Below are 15,820 nucleotides of genomic sequence, written 5' to 3'. Positions count from 1 at the left end.
GGTCATACTCATTATAGTGAAAAGAATTAAATAACAAAGATGCATTTACATAAATATCATAGTTAATGGTATTTTAGGCAGGATCTTAGCATGAATTAGTGAGGAAAACATAATGTCAGCAGGGCCTTTTCATGACATAGGTAAGATCTAAATTCAAAAGAACTTTTGATTTTAAAAATATTCTTTGTATTCTCCCAATTTTTCCTTCCTTCTCTCCCTCACTTCAACTTTTAGTTGATTCCCTGAATTATTCAATGTTTTGTTTTAATTATCTAGCTTGTAACCAAGAGTCTTACTATTTCCCTTAGTGGGCACACTATTCATCTTAATATTCACTATATTTTCTTCTTTCTTTTTTAGATACCTGATTAATGTCACCTTTGAAGGAAGGAATTTATCGTTCAGTGAAGATGGCTATCAGATGCATCCTAAACTGGTTATCATACTTCTGACCAAGTCAAGAACATGGGATAGAGTAAGATATGTTTGTTACTTTTTGAACTGGAATTGGGGCAAAGATGTTCTCCCTTGGTCCTATTACCAGCATACTCACCATCTCAGAGATTCCTTTGGGACACTTGGTTACTGGTTCAGGTTGCAAATTTCTGATCACATTTTATTCATCGGTTTAGTTGTTTAAAAGCTTATACTTTTTAATTCACAGAGTAGTTTTCAACAGAACAATCAGTATAGGAAAATAGCACATTTTCTTGTATTACAAGATTTCTGACGGAAGAAAGTAAGTAAGTAAAATGACATGGCCAAGATGAATGGGTGGAATTTAGAAAAATAGACATTTTGTGATGGGGGAGGTTCTGTATTGCTAATCTAAAACCATCATAAAATTTTTGTATGTGAAGTCTTTTCCACAATGTTAGAAATTTAAAAGTTGTAGTTATAGGAAGAAAACCCATATAACAGCTGAAATGCAATTTTTCCTTCCTAGTCTGACAAAACTTCACTGAGTGTTGCCAGTCCAATGAATAAATAGTTTGTAAAGTTAACTACTAGTGAAATAAACACTGACAGGAAGAAGATGCTTGGGTGAGCAATGTGAAATTAGTTCTGTCTAAAGATTCATAAAGTTTATCCATTGCAAAGAAGCTGCAGTCCATGCATGCCCCAATGAGCCAAAATGAAGACAATCAGGCTAACAATCAGTAAATATGAGCAGAACTGAACTGCAAGCTCTAGTCAGATTTTGAACTGTATATAAGAGCAATATTTCATATGGATATATTGAACTTCCTAATGGGAAATTCATAAATCATTAGCAATGTCACAAGGTAATCCCAGTAATGGGACTGAAGCAATAAATATAAAGTTTCTTATTCTTGGGAAACTGGTATGCTAAATAAGATGCCAGAACTTGTTAGTTGCCCATATCATAAATATCTGTCCCTTCCACATCTAAAGACATCCCTTTATTTAAACCAAAATCAAGTCTTCCTGTAATGATTTAGCTGCATCTAAGAAAATCACATATTCACACACACACATGAAAACTATAATATGTAGTTCTTTTTCTCAATATTTTGCTACGTCTTTTAGAAACTGAAATTTTGGGAGGTGCAGAAACAAATAGCATTCAATTTTTTAAAGCAGAAATAATTTTTCTCAGCCTTTCTACACAATAAAAATGTACAGATTGAACAGTAATTATATTTGGAATTAAATGTATTATAAATTGTCATAAAGCTGATATTAGCAATATTAATATCAATAATACTTAGACTTATCTCTCTCTCCATAATGCTTTACAGCACACTCTGAGCAGTTTACAAAGTCAGAAATATTGTCCCAACAATCTGGGTATTTATTTTACCAATCTTGGGAGGATGAAAGGCTGAGTCAACCTCGAGCCCATCAGGATCAAACTTCAGACTGTGGGCAGTGTTAGCCTGCAATACTGCATTCTAATCACTGTGCCACCAGGGCTCCAATATTATATTATCTTCCTACCCCATCTTTGAAAGCCATTGCACATTAAAAGTCACTAGATGCTGCTAATACTACAACTTTATTTACATAAATAAGTATGGTGGATTTCAACTATGTGCTTGCCATGAAATCTGGTTCAGAAAACACAATATATCCTTCGAAATAATTTGCCTTGACTCAGGTCACATCAGAATTCTCCTTATTTAATTTTGCAACTGATTCAGGATGAGATGTGTGCTTGCCATGGACTATAGATAGTCCTTGTTTCACGACTTGCAGATCTGTAAAACAAAGGAAAGCTAAAGTAAGATCATAAGCACAATTGTGATTTCACTTAGTGGCCCTCACCAGCAGCCCCCCTGGAGGAGAGTCGCCCCCGAGCGTGGCCCACGCGGAGCAGTGCAGCCAAGGACATGGCAGCCAGGCAGCGTAGACAAGACTCTGCCCTCATGCCCCATCGCGCACAGTTGATGCTGTGGGGCACGGGCAGAGGGTGTGGCCGCCATGGCGCTGGGTGATCTGCAGCAGGTGCTGGAGGTGGTGAGTGGCCCTGCGGGCAGGTGGGGTGGGGGCGGAGCAGGGATGGGGCAGGAGGGTGGGGCAGGGGGTCGGGCAGGGGCAGGGCCCAGTTTTTGGGCACTTGGTCTCTAAAAGGTTCGCCATCACTGACCTAGTACCTGGGGAAAAAACCCCGAGGATACCTAAGTTTATATTAAGTCATCCCTGGAAACTCATTGAGTGACTAGTTGCATGGGTTTATTTAGGTCATGCAATGTAACCTTTCCTTTAGTGCAGAAATATAAATGAAAATAACTCTACCTAGCTTCTATTTGGATACCTCCAGCCTCTTCTGCTGTGGAATCCTACAGTTTTAAATTTGCTAAAGTTTGCTTTTTTAAAAATCCAAGATATGTGTTCAATTACTCTCAGGTTTATTTTTTCTTAAAATGAAGAATTCCAGTATTACAATATCACGTTCTTCTCAAATTTCTGCTACTTCCATTGCCTGATTGTTTGTTATTGGTTCCTATCAGCTCTAGAATAACTGATCTATTACTTATTTCACTTTGCCAGCTACAAAAATTAAAAATCATGAGAAGTCTAGAGAAATCATAATCCTGACAATTAAAATCTCCCATCAGTCCTACATCATAGGATGTGAGGAAAAAAGGTAGAAAAGCAAAGCTGGCATAGGCTAGCCTTGAAAATCAGGATATAAAATGAATGGTCAAAAAAATTGACTATTTTCCCCATAGTTTGTGTGATTGTATCCCAATGCAAGTTAATATCATCTGCATCTGTTTCTAACCATGATGACACTAGTATTAAGAAATGTGCATGTTTGGCCTTCTGAATTTATACCATGATGTGAGGATGCCATTTTTATTACAACATTATGACACTTGTTCCCCCTTTGCTCCTCCCCACAGCCAGTAGGCTTCATACATTGAATGAAGTGGGCTATAATTTATAAAAGCCTATGGTAATAAAAGTATTGGTTTGTAAAATACCATGAGTCCCTTTTTATATGTACAGTATTTGATGAACAACATAGTTACACCTTGGCAATTTATCAATCCTGTTAGATAAGAAGTCAAACAAAGACATGTAGAGCTGAATACCATAATGTAACATCAGCATAGTGATGACAGCATCAATCATTCCGCCTGGTAAATTCCCTCATTCTAGTAGCCTTGCATATATTTTTGAAAAAATGGATGACAAAAAGAATCATCCCCTCAAGAAATACTGTGCAGGTAAAGATTTAATGAATAGTCAATTATAATTAGTTGGCCTTATTAACTTGGAAAGATTAACTAGAAAAAGCAAAACAGATCAAATTCTGTTAGGTCTGAAATGTGGTTCAAGCCTTACCTACTGAAATACCTAGCCATATAGCAATTAATCATTGCTGTTTGTTGCTGATAGTTATCAAGTTCATTGCATCAGTTCTGAAGAATTATTTGAGGCCTCTAATATCTGCTGTGATATTGTAACTGTAGGCTTTTGGCAAACAATAGAGAAAATTGGAAGTAGAGCTTAACAATTTTTTTTTCTTAAATAAAGTTTTCCTGTGCATTTGTTCTAATTTTCCTTAAGTGGAACTAGACACATCAAGTGTTTTGCTAAGTCTTTATTACTGTAAAGATGAGAAGCTTGGTTTCACATAGTGTCAGTACCTTTTAAACAGCATAAATAATTACAAGTGTTTGAGTTTCAAGAACTCTTCATCAATGGAATTGGTAAAGGAGAAGGAAACAAAAAATGTAGCTTATTTTGAAATAATCTTTGTACTAAAATACATTATTGGGTGGAGTGAAGAGTGTTAAGTTGTGCTAAAGACTTTCCTAACCCTTGTTAAGCAAAGAAATATACATCCTCAGTGCTGAGAAATAAACAATCTAGCTGCTAAAATGAAATGCGACTCTGTCCTCTGAGCAAGAAATATATGTCTAAAAATTAATTATAATATCAAGAGATCTATTTTTTTAAAGTAGCCATTTCCATTTAGTCTCCTTTTCTAAAAATGTGATTTCTAATGTAAGTTTATAAAATGAATTAACTTTTGATCTAGTATTTATTATATTCTAATTATGTAGTACCACATAAGATGACCTTGTGGCAAATAATGAGGGCGCCACTGAGTTTGAGTAATCAGAACCCTTAAAACTACGGTACTAAATTTTCTATAAACATAAGTATTTATTTAAACATTTATATAGCCTTCCATCTTGTAGCTCACAACCAAAAAATAAAACGTCTACTATCTATATATAACCCCCCTTCTCACTCCTATGGGTGGTATGTATCTCCCTCAATTTCGGGTCCTGGGAGGCCTGGGAGCTTGATGATTTTGTGCAGATTATAGTTATTCCTAGCCCTGAACTCTTCTGGATGGAGAATTCAAATGTTCTTGAGATCTATTGGAGCTACTCTCTCAGCAGAGGAGTCACAGCCTTGAATGCTCCTACTACCACTGGGATTACTTTACTTTCCATATTCTCTCTAGTCCTCCCTTCAGGCCTTGGTACTTTCCCAGCTTCTCATATTCCTTCTATCACCATCACCATCACTATTACTAGCTTTTGTTCCTTATCTACTACTGCAATGTCTGATTGATACTGTTAATTGGCTAATACCTGTCTGTCTGGATCTGGAATTTCCATAGGATTTTAGCTTTCTTGTTTCCATTGTTTCCATTGTTTCTGGGTTATTCTCCTGACAGCGATAAAACAGACTAATTTGCTGAATGCTTTGTAAACCAACAAATTTTGGAAATGTATGTGTGTCGGTGGGGAAGAAGGGGTGCTAATTGGTTCATATTCTGTGGAACATGCTGGCGTAGACTCAGCTGAAGGTATTTTAGTAGCACCAGACTTGATAATGAATATTAAATGCACCTGGGACTGGTTTGCACATGAGACAGATGGTGGCATGGCAGGTTTCAGTATTGTTCCTTCCCATCATGATTCCTTATTCTATTTTACTAAAACAGTGAATTTTATTTGAACATTCATTGCCACACAAAAACAAATAATCAGAAATCATATTTTTATCTATATTCTTTATTAGTTTATATTGGATCATATTATTTTAGAATTATGTAAACTACTTCCACACTTGTATATTTTCTTCTTCACTCACATATTTTATTTTAATCCTCATTCCAGAATAGGGAGAAAATGAAGAGATATATCATTGTATGATTTATTGTTCAATCTATAAATTACTTGATTTTGATGAATCCAAAGCAGGAAAGGGGATCAAAACACATGAGAATATGGATGTGAGCACAACACTCAGTCATTGAGTATCACCCATGATTATCTTACAGTTACTTATTCCTCAAGAATATATGATTTTAACACATTCTCTTAATCTGTCTGTTTATTTCTATGTTTGTAAATTCAAGGCTTTGTAAGTGAAATAATTGATTGTACTGATCTTATTTGTATAAAATGTTGAATTTTCCTTATTTTTCTCCCATATATGTTTTAAATCCAAGTCAAGAAAAAGCCATTTCAGAGATCTGGGTGTTAGCAAGCAATGTGTGAGCAATACCTCACCAGATCTTTTTTAACTGAATTGGAAAGCTGCTGTAATTCAATTATTTTAGCTTCCATAAATATAATCATGAACTGCTCTTAGAGCCTATTCAAGCAATCTATTGGTAATAAATACTGATACAAATATTCATTGTCTTTTTTATTTATTAATTTTAACCCATCTTTATTATTGTTTATTTAAATTTGTAATAAGTATTAAAAAGATATTTTTTTAAAAAAAGTCCCATAAACAAATTAAATGTTATATCTTACAACTAGAAATTGTTAAAAACAATATTGGGGAAGTGAGTTCCCCACAGGCTTGTAAAACAATCCTGTTACTTGTCATAAAATCAGTTATCTTTGATTATCTTTGATTATCAGAAACATAATGAAGATTTGTTTCATTGTTTTGATCTTATCTCTAACATAATTACACTGATATACAAACATAAAGATATAGTACAGTATTTTTTTAAAATAGCCATAACACTTAGACTTATATACAGCTTCATAGTGCTTTACAACACTCTCTAAGCGGTTTAGAGTCAGCATATTGCTTTCAACAATCTGGATCCTCATTTTACTGACCTTGAAAGGATGGAAGGCTGAGTCATCCTTGAACCAGTCAGGACTGAACTCCTGACAGTGGACAGAGTTAGCTTGCAATACTGCATTTCAACACTGTACCATCATGGCTCCAAATCAGGGCTTTTCAATCTTTTCATAGATTGTACAACTTTTAGGATATGACAATATTTGAGTACCACCAGTGCTTAGCAAGGTGTCAAAAACTTGATGACTAGAAAAAAAAAGGGGGAGGGGGTTTGGGTTTTACTGATTAGATTGATTTGTTGTTATAGAAATAGCTAGTTTATGCTATTATGGAAAAGTAAAAAGTTGAGGTTCAATGTTAATGCTTCATTCTACTGCAACAGAGGAAGTTGGAAGTCAATGCCTTTTCTTTTCCCCTTCTCCCCCTCACTTCCCCCCCCCTTTTCCTCCCCACTGTGTCCTTCTTTTTGCTTTTGCATTTTTGTATTTTATTCTATAATCTAATAAAATGTTATAAACCGTAAAAAAAAAAAGGAAAAAAGTACCGGTTTTAATTTATTTGGTGGCGATTCCTTTGCTGAATCACTTTCCCTTTGCACTGACAAATGTATGATTAATTTATCCATATTTATTAATATGCACCACTATCTTGGTGGTCAGCTGGCTGGTCAGCCCTTCTTCCTCTTTCCCTCTCCTCACTCTTTTTCCTCCCTGCCTGCTGGGCTCTCCTTCCACAGCCTCTTCTCTGTCCCCTTCTTTCCCTGTCGTTTTTCCCCCCTCCTCCTTTTATATCCTCTCCTCTCTTCCCTCCCCTCCTCCTTTTCTCTTTGGTGCACCTCCAGCTACGCGCTGCTTCCGGAAGTGCCAATAAGCTGGAGCCAGGCGCCAATCCTGGATGCTCAGCAGAGCCCCCGCAACAACGCAGCTCCAGCTGATTCTCCCACAGGCCTGTGTGGTGCTGCCACTGCTTTAGTTCATCCCCCACTACACTTTCACATATTGCATAGACAGTTAATTTAAACTAGGAAAAAGAGCAAGGTTCTGCCAGCTGTATGTTGCTGGCTTTGTCACTGTTGGATGCATTAGAGGTTTGGCAAGAAAGGATATTTGCATGATTGCACTTTTTATTGTTCTTATCACTTTATTGAAATGCAATTTTTCCTATTTGTTTTAGATCCATAGCCATCCACTAGCTATTCCCAGCTATTCTGGCCATGTGGAAAGAACTGGACATGCTGCCAGCATGACAATTTCCTTGCAGCATTTGTGGCTTGCCAGGTGTCTGTTTCTGGGCACAGATTTAGTACTGCTTTAGAAGAATGTTAAACCTGTATTTACCATTAGACTAAGAAGTTACATGAATAGAGCACCATTGTGACAGTGATTTGTTACCAAGCACTGTCCTACGCTTGCATAAATCTGCCCCATTCCACATTTGACAGTATTATTAATGGTTGTTTATTCACTGATCAAATGATATTGTGTAAAATGGGAAAATAAGGCTGGGGCATCCACCAACGTATTTCCTCCATTAGTCTGTATTAGACAGCAAATGTCCCAGTTGGGAGGAGGGCTCCATCGGGAAATTAGAGAGCAAGATCTGACACCCCCCCAAATACCTTTGAGCCTTTAGTCTTTCCCAGGTGAAAGCTGCCAATGTAGGGAAATTCCTGTATTATAGGCAAGGAAAATAAAGTACCTAGTTTGAATTCTACCATGGCTCTGGTTGTTTGCACCTGACAATCTGCATTAAAATAGAAGGGTCAGTATTAGTCCCTGGTCTCGTTACTGTGGCAGAATAAGATTTTGTGTTTCAGTTTAGGCTCAAGTTGAAATGATATAGAAAATGAGTGGAGAGCAAGGAGGACTGTTTTATATCTTCTAGAACTCAGGAGCATGTAAGATATTTTCTTAAATAAATAGAAGAAGCAGCTAGGATTATATAGTAAAAGATTTTGGCTGGGTTAGATTTCCTATGCAATTTCTCAGTTCTGAAGCAGCAAAAATGAACCAGTATCAAAATTCTCCCTGCTGATTTCACACATCTGCACTAATCACTAACAGGCATTTAATGCTTGTCAAGTTTGAGAGACTTTAAAAATCTTTGGTGGGGGGGAGTACAATGTGCATTTTATGTTTCTCACTACTTTTTGTAAGAGATGTAGTTTAAAAATAATATAGCACAATCATCCAGAAATTTCAGATTAAATGTAAGGTCAGTAAGAATTGTCAGTAAGAAAAAGTAATTGTGTAGATTCTTGTGAAGATTCTGCTGCAATAGATTTTTTTCCCCATTATGTTTATATTGATTGACATATAAGCCAAATGTAACCTAAACAATCAACAAATGCAAAAGGAGGTGGATAGTATATTATCACCACAGTCATGCAGTCAATATATTATGTTATATTAATCAGGTTTAGCAAAGGACAAAATAGATGGGAGAGTCTATAATTTTTCTGAAAGCAAAGAATCATGTTGTTCTGAGATATTTTTGTTTGGATATGTTGCTCAAGTAGCCATCCATATTGCATGTAGAAGCTGATAAGGTAGTCAAGGGATAACTCAAATAACAGATACTTGCAATTATTAAATAACTCCTTCCTTAATGAAGGAATGGCATGTACCTCCAGCTTTTGGTGCATTTCATGTTGTGGCTCCATCCGGTGGGTCCCTCTCATCAGAGGAGGAAGGCTCTGAACATGAAGGAGAGGAGATGGCTAGGCCTCCCTCTCCAGGCCCTTCCCCTCTGGTGCAGCCTTCGGTGCCTTCCGACAGCGAGGAGTTTGGCCAGGAGCCCGGTGTTTCTGGGATTGGCCAGGAGCCCGGTGTTTCTGGGATTGGCCAGGAGCCCGGTGCTTNAGCTGAGTCACTGGGCCACACCCCACTGGCTATATAAGCAAGGGGTGTGGCATGTGAATTTTCGTGACGGACAATTTTTGCTGGATATTCTGTTGCAAGCACTCTGGCAAGTTATCTCTGTTTGCTGTGTCTTATCAGTAAAGGCTTGGCAGGCAGCTACGCAGTTGCTGCCAAGAAATTCATTTGTCTTTGTCTGTGCTGAGTAGTTTTTCAGGCCTCGGCTGACTGGTTGGGGGGTGTGGGTCGGACGGGGGACAGAACATTTCAAAGTATTCCACAGTTTAAATGTCTTGATATATCAGCTCACTTATTAATGATGTCATATACAGTTTTCCTGATTGAAATATAATATCCAGCTTATTTACAGTACTGTAAAGTTGATTGGTGAATGATAGAACTTGTCCCCATTTGTTTTAACCACAACATGTCCTAGCACCTTTTTTAAATAAAAAATTGCCAAGTCCTCATGATTTGGGGGAGATATTAATTTCTCCCCTCTTATGGCCATTGGGGAGCTTCTAGTTCTTTGGCATCATACACACATCCATAGGGAGGCTAGGTCTATTACATTGGCCTACCCAGCTCTGCTACATGGTCCAATTGAAGCCTTGGTGACTGCTTGGAATGGGAGAGCCGTGGTGGCTTTGGACTAGATTCAAAGGAGGGGAGTGTGGGCTGTATCTGCTCAGGCCCTGTGCCCATTTTATTCTCTCATGAGCACACCTGAATGCTGCCCTCCAGGTCATTTTAACTTGGGCAGCAGGCGACACCAGACAGCTGACTTCTGCATAGGCAACTGTCAGTGTAATGCCTGACTGGGGCTTTTTTGTTTTAACATGTAGTCCCTCTCTTAAACCATGGCTATTCTGAGATCAGGAACTAGGTTGTACAATGCCACTAAACTTTTCTCATTTCTTATATACTTTTCTCTAAAGAGAGGTGGCATCTAGGGGTGGTTATACCCAGGACTTGGGTGTTCCAACTGATCAATTCCTACCGCTCTCCTTGGATAATTCAACAAAAAATATCTTTTGGTAATGAACCGCATTAGATTTACAATCAAACAATCTTAAGAATACCAAATATTTAAAAGAGAACCCCCTTTTCTACATTATCATAGAATGCATCATTAAAGCAGGTTAAAAACCTATTAGAAATAGACATTCCATGGTCTGGAGTTCAATCCTGATGGGCACAAGTCTGACTCAGCCATCCATCCTTCTGAGGTTGGTAAAATGAGGATCCAGATTGTTGGGGGCAATATGCTGACTCTCTAAAGTGCCCAGAAAGTGCTGTAAAGCACTATGGGGTGGTATATAAGTTGAAGTGTTATTACTTATTGCTATCTTGTACCACAAGAGGTAAAACTTTCCCTTCTGTCCCTTTGCATACTCTGCAATCACATCTCTTCTTTTTCCTTTAAGCCCCTTTGCTTTATTTTGGAAACTTCCCTTTTTCTGTTTCTTGTTTGTTAGAAAACCTTTTGCTTAGCTTGCCCTAAGTCTACATACTCGCAATCCCCTGAAGTCTCTCTCTTAAATTTCTCTCTATGCAGATAACTCTTTGCCTTTTTTTTATTCCCACGTTATTTCTTTTTCAGTTCATTTCTGCCTTTTTGCTCTTTAGGAAAAATCTTCCCCTGTTCATGGTCTATCTTTTCTCTACAAAAGCAGTTTATCTCTTCCCTTGCTGCCTATCACTTGTTTACAGTATCCCATTTCCAGAGTTCCTCTTTCCCTGATTCCTTAACAAATACAGGCAAACTCTTTTTACAGACTGTTTATTTCTGAACCTTATTAATTACTCTTAATTTTTTTCTGTAACCAAGAGTTGCACAAGTTTAGTGAGCTATTGAAAGCTATGTTGTGCAACCTCTATTATCAACCTTCTATACTAGTTCTGCCATCAAAGCCTTTCACATGGCGGCACATGTTACTGTTTTTATAATTTTTATTAACTTTATTAAATATTTCTCTCAAGTTTATTAATTTATTTTTATAAATGTCTGAAAAAATGATACAGATGTTGCTCTACCATGGCAATGCTTCTAGGTATAACCTCATACAGCTGCATCTTCCACAACTGCAACACTCAATGATCTCTTAATACACTCTTCATGGGGGTCAACAATGGGGCAGCAAAAATTCTATTGACTTATTTTTTCTGCTGGTTCAAGCCGTAGTGCATTGTACTATAATTGGACTGTGAGAAAAACCCCACAGGAAAAAATACCATTCAGATTTTACTTCTGTGATTAATTCACTATCTCAGGCAATCTGTTATTCTTTCAGTACACTCCTGTTATCCAGTTTCAGCATGGGAATAATAACTCTGATTTAACTTAGTCTGTTTTAATGATTACTATAAAATAGATGTGAAGTGCTTTAAATACTTGAAAAGTATTAGCTTTTCATCTAAAAATATGAAAAAATACTGAAAGTTTGGAAAAAGGAGGAATCTGATTACTGTATGTCACAGAGTTTTATATGGGTACCAGGCTGATTTTTTTTTATATTGTGTAAACAACAAGTGGGATACAGCAAATGTTTGTTTTCTCTCATCCTTCTTGTCTTTCCTACCTGGATCTCTGGCTTTCACTTTAATTTCTGGGCATCATTCCAGTCTAACACCTGGCAATCTCTCCAGCTGGGTGATTTGACCTTGGATTCTTTCCCAGAACCTTTCCATGAAAAGCTGAAAAATTCACTTGTTAGAGATCATTATTTTTCTACACAGAGCTAAAATGTAAGGGTTTCCCCCCCCCCCTGTTTTCTTGTGAAAGTTGAAATTGCTTGTTTGTCTCTCATCTGGGATTGAGTATTTCGTTTCCCTCCTCCCCTTACACCACAAGTATCAAACTCGATCGCGTCACAGGAAAAAGTGAGCAAGCTGATGAACCTCAATGGGTTATTAACTCCAAAGTAATTTTCTTGCTTCACCCATATATCTTCTTCAAATTGAATAAAAACACCATAATAGATATTGTTATTTTTAATCATTCATTAGAAACTTTTAAAACAACCTAAATATGTTCTTTTAAAAAAAAAAACGATCAAGCTCAGAGATTGCTTTATTAGTGGGGTAGAACTGTTGAAATTGAGATCATACATTTTTTAACTCTGTATATTTTTCTAAGAGTGCTTTTCTTAATTTTTTCTAACTTCATTGCTACCGGTATGTATATTTACCGAGTAGTACTAATTGAATATGATGGTGCTTATTTCTGATGTAGTCAGAATTGTGTGCTATATAGATAGTTCCCATTTCTTAACTGAGATGTCTTATCTATATTTCTGTTTTTCACGTGTGTGCTTCTTCTCAGTAGAACCGATATGGATCATTTGTTTTGAACATGTGACATATTTCTTTTTTAAGGGACAAAGTAAATTTGGAAATTTCTACTGGTATTTATCTCATAGTTTTTGTTGCATAAAAGGGTGAATTTTACCAAAGTTAAAGTAATAAATACAATTCATTTGTGGTTCGTTGAGTTCTGAGTGGAATATATGTTTATTGTACTTTGTTTCTAAGTACCAAGCAATATACCTTACATGCTGTTAGCATGCATGGGAAGCTGTGCTGTTGTTGATTTGGTATTCCAGGTCATTTCTATTGCAAAATGTGAAATTTTAATTGGCCTTTCTTTGTGAGTTTGACTATATATTAAGGTTCCAGTACCGGATTCGCTATTGATAATTATACATGGAGTGCTGTACTTGGGAGTTGTTAATAATATTAGGGATCCTAGGTATTCAAGTAAATAACTAGACAACAAACAAGCAAATGCATACATTGCCAATTTACACTGAAATTGGCAGAAAATTGGGAGCATGTAATTCCTACCAATAACACATTTAAATTAACAAAGAATGCTATTTTGTACTGCTGTATATTCACCTCTCTCACACAGTGACTCTGGGCACACACAGAGTAATAATCAAAAGTATATAAAAGCCATTAAAACAACCAATTTAAATTAAAATAAATTTATTTCTTCTGTTCTGTTTGCTTGAGGCTGTGGCTCTGTCCCTATCCGAACTGAACCGTCATGCCCTGGGTGCCAATCTTTTTTCTTAGACTCATGACATTGTTCTCGTTTCATCTCAAGATTATTAGTGAAACATCATTATATGTATGTCTTTAAAGTAAAATTTTTCTCCTTTAAGCTGACGCTTATTCAGCCACAGCTTTAAGGTGTATAAAATCTGTAATGCTTTGTCATTCAAAAGAGAGTATGTGTTAGCACTATTCTGCTGTAACATTATTCCAAAGTTTCTGTTTATTTGGATGCAGTTGCCCCATTTCTCCTCTTTGCAGTAACCAGCAAAAAATAAGGCATATTGAACTGTGGTTTGTTTGTTTTTTTGCTTATTTGATGATTTTTCTAAATTTGTTAGCTTCAATCCCTTCTATCCTGTCTCCTGATCCCCAGAAGCAAAAGATTGGTTGCCTATCAGATAGTTTCAATTATTTCACTATATAAAGCCTAATTGCAGGATCTGTCTCGTTCCTATCCAGAACTATTTCTGCCTTGGTGTCTTTCTTCTCGTATTGTTCTTTATCTCACATTAGTTTTTAACTTGAAGTGATCCATATGGGCAATATAAAGATAACTGTTTGCAAATTAGCTTAAAGAAGCTCAGGCAGAGCCCTGATGTAAGACCTGCTCCATTCTAGTTTGATTAACCTTGATTGGAAGATGTTTGCTGTTTTGGTATTCTGCTAAAAAGAAACGACAGGAAAAGCAGAAGAGCAAAATAATAAACTTGCATATAATAAGTGGCACAGTCATAAATCAGTATACCATTCAGAAGCAACTGGGAATAGTACTGAGTGGGATAAGCAATGGAGACATTAGATTTTATACTAACATTGTTTGTTGCCCATTCAAATATTGGTGGATAGCATTTAATTCAACATTGGGGAAAGGTCTTGTTTTGATGTATTTTCTTCATCAGAAATTGATTTGTTTGTTCCTCTCTTTTGCCATCATAATTTGGAAGAAGGAAAGGAAAGATCAGAGGAGAGAGCATATCATATTGTAATAAGAAATATAAAAGGAAAAATAAGCTGTAATAATGTAAGCCTAGAAAAGCAATGGGCGCAGCTGGAAAAGTGTTATTCATATGCTTTACCAACTCCACCACTGATAAATTGATTGTTCCAAAGGGATAACAGATAAGTTTCTAATTAGTTACCTGCATTCTTGGACAAACAGATACCTGATTCCCGAGCCAGGCCTTGGTTTTTTGAATTCATCTACTAGACTGAGCTTTGTATAAAGTGGCAAGATAGCTAAAGCCCAACATTAGTCAACCTGAAAAAAGATGCACTTTAGGGATATAATTAAAATATTAATAAATGAGTTTACAATGATTGTGTGACAAAAATGAAATTCTCTTGGGAGGAGCTATCCAGATATCATATTCACAGTGTTTGTAATCTTGAGATGTATTAATATTAGCACATTATTTATACAGTGACAAGTGAAACATCTTTTCTCCAGAGATCTGTATGCAGTATGTTTTATTTGCAAAACACTATATAAAAATGATGTTTAGGTCCACATTATTCCATTTATTTATTTTTTATATGAGGAAATTGAAAATCGGTCCCCACTTTGACAGATGGAAATGACAGGAAACTATAAACCGAAACTATAATAGAACTCATGCAAATACAACTTTTTTCAAGTGATTTTTAAAAATATAGGAGTTTCACAATATTATTCATACATTATTATTATTTATGAAACAATCCTCTAGCCTGGCACGGCTCAAGCTATGTTATGAGAATCACAACACAATCTACTCAACATATTGTTGCAGATAAAGTTGAATTTCCTTTTAAAAAGCTTTAACTTTAATCCCATCAAATAATGACATCAAACAAATTAATTTCTTATCAGATTGTCTTTGTCTATTTTCAGGAAAAGCTTTGGTAGTTTAAACACCCTACAATAAATATTCTTTCACTGCAATAGTGGCAAATATCTATAGCTTGGGTGTAGGATGAGGGTGAAAGTTTGTTCTCCAAGCTTGTGGGTTGGTTTCCGAATGTTTCGTTACCAGGCTAGGTAACATCTTCAGCAGAGTTTAAAACTCTGCTAAAGATGTTACCTAGCCTGCTAATGAAACATCAGAAACCAACCCACGAGCTCGGAGAACGAATCTTCACCCTTATTCTTTCACTCTACCTAGTCTTTAGCTTTTCAAAAGAGAAGGCTTAGACTCCGACTGGTTGGCCCAGGAGGAGGAGACGGGAGCAGGTCTTGAGACGGTTGTATGGGAGGAGTTTGACTCTGTTGCTCCTGAAGATGTGGACAGGGTCTTGGGGAGGCTGAATGCAACCACATGTTTATTAGATCCGTGTCCCTCCTGGCTGGTACTGGCAGCCCGGGAGGGGACACGAGCCTG

At 36.7% G+C, this 15,820-nt stretch overlaps 1 protein-coding gene across 1 annotated transcript in view; it reads left to right on the top strand.

Moving 5' to 3' along the window:
- Positions 1 to 15,820, top strand: part of GRIN2B (glutamate ionotropic receptor NMDA type subunit 2B) — a 218,117-nt gene that overhangs the window by 120,175 nt on the left and 82,122 nt on the right. The window contains exon 3 of the mRNA XM_015817669.1: positions 361 to 475. Within this exon, the coding sequence (XP_015673155.1) occupies positions 361 to 475 (115 nt within the window). The remainder of the gene's footprint in view (positions 1 to 360; positions 476 to 15,820) is intronic.

This window comes from Protobothrops mucrosquamatus, unplaced genomic scaffold, assembly GCF_001527695.2.
Source record: "Protobothrops mucrosquamatus isolate PMUCROS unplaced genomic scaffold, P.Mucros_1.0 scaffold620, whole genome shotgun sequence".
NCBI classification, from domain to species: Eukaryota; Metazoa; Chordata; class Lepidosauria; order Squamata; family Viperidae; genus Protobothrops; species Protobothrops mucrosquamatus.
The sequence above is the reverse complement of the archived record's forward strand: the minus strand, read 5'-3'. Positions and strand labels throughout refer to the sequence as shown.